This window comes from Penaeus vannamei, chromosome 9 (genome assembly GCF_042767895.1).
Source record: "Penaeus vannamei isolate JL-2024 chromosome 9, ASM4276789v1, whole genome shotgun sequence".
NCBI classification, from domain to species: Eukaryota; Metazoa; Arthropoda; class Malacostraca; order Decapoda; family Penaeidae; genus Penaeus; species Penaeus vannamei.
Window position 1 is genome coordinate 36,336,047 of NC_091557.1, and position 5,000 is coordinate 36,341,046.

Genomic DNA, 5,000 nt, shown 5'->3' on the forward strand with positions numbered 1-5,000 from the left:
ACGATGTTAATAAAGTTGATGATAATAATGATGATATAAATAATGATAATTATAGTAGTGATTGGTGCTATTGATGATATTAATCATGGTATTGATGAAAAAAACATTTTTCTTTGAAACTCAAGAAATTTGAATGGAAGGGAGGCACGTAGACTACTAATTGACTCCTTGATGACTGAGGACTTGTGGAGCCACATCTGTATAAATACTTTTCACAAAACAATACTACATTGAACATCACATTTTTTTTTATTACATGGTACATAATCTATTTGACAAGGAATATACATTTTACTTGATGTATCCCACTGTGCAGGGATGGTATGCAGTGCATAACATGTTCACTGGGATTTTAGTTTATTAATTGTTTACATATAGATGACTCCACAAGTGTCTAGTCATCAAGACTTTAATTTTTTATCAAGTATTTTGATAGCATAATAATCATAATGTCAACAATTATAGTATCATTAGAAAAAAAAATCTGAAAATTTAAAGAATGGGAAAATCAGGTGAGGTCATGCAGGACCTACTAATTGACTCTTTGTGGAGCCAGTTGTGTACAACAAAATTCACGAAAACATACAGTGGATAGTAAATGTTCTTGCATCCAGTAGACTGAAAAATAGATTTTACAGTGTAACATGAGCATTTTCTTACAGAATGTCGGGCAAGATGAAACAGCGTAGTGCGGTCAACACTGCTGAATCAGCAACTGTGTCTGTCAATGAGAAGATACTGCGAGAATGCCATAGCCTTTATACTGAACCAGATAATGGTAATTATTATTTTTTCTCTGTTTTGCTCTAGTTTGTTGTGTTTATTTTAAAAACTTATGATTTTTCTGATTTTTGTTTAGATATTATATTTGGTGTAAGTGATGTTATTAAGTGGCAGAATCGTTTAAGCTCTTTATGAGAATTATATTATTGTTATTTATATTATTAGAATCTTTTGATAGATTTCCTTTATAACCATAATGAAAAATAACTGAATGTGTCTAGAAGTAATTGTTAGTCCTACCTATTTTTGTTATCTTATTAATTATTAATATAATAGTCATAATGTCTGTTATGATGATAATGGTATTGATATTAATAGCATTAGAAAAGAAATTCCAAAAATTCAAGGAACAAGGAAATCAGATGAGGTCACTAGCGCTTACTCACTAGCCCTTACTCCTTGGCTGAGCACGTGGAGTCCTCTGTATGCAGCAAGATTCGCATGAACTCACAACCAGCGCATTAAAGATAGCTGCATTGGTAGTGCATGTTAATTTTACTCCTTGATTTTTACAATTTTCTGTTATCAGCTTTGTTATAATTGGGCACATACCAGCTAATGCTAATAGACCATATATTAACTTTATGAGACAGATTCACTTAACAGACCCACAGCAGAATGTTTCATAAGAGATTTACTATGCATTGATTTATTTTAGTTATGATTAATGCAGACTTTAAGAGAAGAGAAAAAGTTATAAAATTCTGATTTTCATTGTATTTTTTATAGATACATGCAATGTGACTCAAATCTGATATTAGTATCATATTTAAATAATTTTGGAAGAGGTGTTGTAGTTGAATATTGACAATTTTCAAATGTGCTGACATATGGGAAGGTATTGTTGTGATGACAGCAGCTGTACTGCATTTTTACATTTAGATCAAGAGTCTATAACCTTAAAATATATTTATTAGTGAGGCATTTTAGATATAAAATAATGCATTTTGACTAATATTCCCTGTCATAAGTCAATTTTTGCATGATTCAAAGTGAAGGTGCATCTTAGTGTAAGTGCATCTAACCTTAGGGCAAGTCTAAAATGACAGTGGGCAGTTTGAACAGGAAGAAATGGGAAAGAGCAGGTTTGTGTTTTTGTTTCCTCACTGAGCAAACTTTTTTATGAACAGATTGAGTCGACTTTTTCTTCTTTAATTGTTTTATGTTAGGTTGGAGTAAATCCTTCAACTCCAAGGTACAGGTGAGAAAAGTTAATCATGGACTCTTCCCAAGTTGGCTTGCATTTGCTTTCACTCTTTAACTGGTGTAGTTGACATACCCATAGATTACAGTGTTACAGAACTTGTCTCAGTTTGTAAATGCCAGCTTACTGCCAGTGAAGACATGGCCTTGCAGAGAAAAACTTAGAAAAATGAAATATTGTTGTTTACAGGGTATGTAGAAGTTGTAGTGTTATGATATACCCATTATTCCAAATGAATTTAATTGAAAGAAATAAAAATTCATATAATTTGCAGCCAGCTGCAATGTTTGTGTACTGTATTGGTTATACAGTTAATAAATTTTAATTTGATAACTTCATGGTATGTGAAGTATGTGCTCCAGACTTTTTATTAACCCCTACTATCCAGATGATGTGATCATCACATTGGCTTGAGGGGTGGGTGATGTGAACATGCTGTTGACTGAAAATTTGACTGATGGCTGGTTCCAGGGAGGATGCCATTTCCATGCTTAGGATCCTATGCTACCTACCGTGACCAGTGGCTAAGTTCTATTACATAAAATTGAATGTTATGAAAAGATTAAAAAAGGATAAATAACAGTGTTACTTATTGTAATTATTATTGCACTTGGTTATAGACTACATAGAAAAATGAGATGTGCAAGGAAGAGAGTCTATTACCATCAGGATAAAGCAAATCGAATGACAAATATAGACACTGGAAAATGGCAATAAACATTATAAAGGGGAGGCATGTAGTCTTGTCACCACACTAGAGTGTTTGTGTCTGCCTGGCCTACAAACCATGCACCCAGCAGCTAATGGCTGTATTTTGGACTACATGATTGCTGTGAAGCATCCAGATCCAATGGGCTGAAGATTGAGGCAATTGTCCAAAGGATTGCACAGACTTTTAGATTCAAATATTTTGATAACTGAGGTGATCATTGTGTTTATGCATTGTAAAGTAAACTTTATCCCTTTTTGTTTTGAAATATATCAGCAGAAGCTAATATGTGCATAATGTGAATTATACAAAGTTGCAATGTAAATGATTTTAATGGTTATTGATAATAAAATGGTATATCAAGTGTACCCCTCACTGGAAAATTGTATAGAAGTACATAGTGGAAATGATAAAGGCTTTTCTTAATTAGATGAATTATACAAACAGTGGCAAGGAAAGATTGACCAATAGGTGCATTGGTATTAACGTCTATTCGCCAGTGCTTCTCTTTGACCCACTTATGATGGTTGTCCCACATATGAGACACCCAGAAAAGGGAACATTGCCGGGCGTCCCACCAGCGCGATGCCCGGAAAAGTAAATGTTGCCGGGCGTCCCACCCATGTGATGCCAGATCGGAGCTTGCACTCTGATTTTGTCGCCCATGGTGAAGCTGCCCAGAAAATATTCATTTCGGCTTATAGATGTACCGTCGCTAGTGGGTAAAGATCACCTGACACCATAACTTGTGTAAATATATACAAAAATATTTATGCTCTTGCAGCATAGGGAGGCTAAGTTCTGGCATAGTCAGCCTGTGTGGATAGAACCAGTATAAGATGGTGACCAAGAAGATAACTAGAAAGGAAACTCTTATACACATGAATGATTGGAATTGGCAGAGAGCTGTGACCTTCAGTTATACACCCTTTAGGATGTGTTGTATATTTGTATCTTAGAAATTTGTACCATGGACCAGGAGTTCCTAAAGTAATTGTCACGAGATTTCAAAGTGAAATAAACTCTGTTCAAGCAACAACATATCATCATATAATTGCATAAAACTTGTATACAGTATCTCGCCAAAGTCACAAATATTTAGCTTAGCTTGTGTTACTTGAGCCTCATCATCTGTTTAGACTTACCAAATAAGGTTGATAGATACTGTAAATTCAGTTTATTTTTTGTGTCTTATGAACTCCATGTACTGTCTCTCATTGGAGAAGTTTGAAAAATTCAGTTTATGGCATGTATTCTTGCCTTTGTGAATCTAGGCAGGGCTATGGATATGTATTATTGCATTGGAAGAGTTTGAGTCTCATATTCTCATGGTAAATTTAGTTCCTAAGTATCAGTTCCAATAATAGCATCACAGTTACTGGCTTGTTGGTTGGATAAAATTCTGTATTGGGTGGGTTAAAAGAAAGAATCCTGTAGAAGGGACTAAATGAATTTAAGGTGGCATTACTGAAAAAAAGGTATGGCAACCACAAACATAGACAACATCTGTGATATATGACTTTCCTAAAGACAAATCCATCCTTCACTGAATCTAGCTACAGGTACTGAATAGTTTAAAGGGACTGAGGGTTAATGGGCAGTAAACAAGTTACTGCTCCATGGACAAAATCTGTTACATGTAGTTTGTCTAAGCAGGCAGAACCAGGAATGGGGATTTTTAGAGCCAGAAATGTTGATGATGTGTGAAATGAAGTTTTGCTTTACAGGTTTTTTGTGTAAACTAAATATATAGGTGCAGATACTTTCCTATCCAGAAGCAAGGAGCTAGATGTATGAATTTCTCAGATACAGTCAATTTCACTCTCCAATAAGGAAAGGATGCCAGGATTTGTGGAACTGCCATATCTTGCAAACAAGAGCAGATGCAGATATTTAACTTCCATAGTAACTCCAAGTGGTCCTAGAGTTATTTAAAGAAATATTTTACTTTCAATGCCAAAACTACATTTAGTAATTCTAGTTCAGTTTACCAAGCTAAGCATGATTTGATTTTGAAAAGAAAGTACTTGAGTTCTTTTTAGTTTTTAAAACTGACATAATCTAGTAAATCATGCTTAACCCAATGTACGCGGATGGCATCACATGATGCAAAGTGCAATTGATGGCAGATCCCTTGGAGCAATGGGCGGGCAGCTGTGTGGCCTGGGAACTAAGCGGGCCAGGGGATATCAGCCACCAAGCCGGTGTCACCTTAGTGGCCTTCCAAGGCCCAGCCCAGCTGCCCTACGTCTGCGTGGGCGATGGGGTGTTTCCCGCCAATGGAGTTGAATACCTTTGGCTAAA

The 5,000-nt window shown here is 35.4% G+C and overlaps 1 protein-coding gene across 1 annotated transcript in view; it reads left to right on the top strand.

The window, feature by feature from the left end:
• LOC113822817 (uncharacterized) overlaps window positions 1-5,000 on the top strand; it is a 67,298-nt gene that overhangs the window by 15,647 nt on the left and 46,651 nt on the right. The window contains exon 2 of the mRNA XM_070125679.1: window positions 663-778. Within this exon, the coding sequence (XP_069981780.1) occupies window positions 664-778 (115 nt within the window). The 5' untranslated portion in view covers window position 663. The remainder of the gene's footprint in view (window positions 1-662; window positions 779-5,000) is intronic.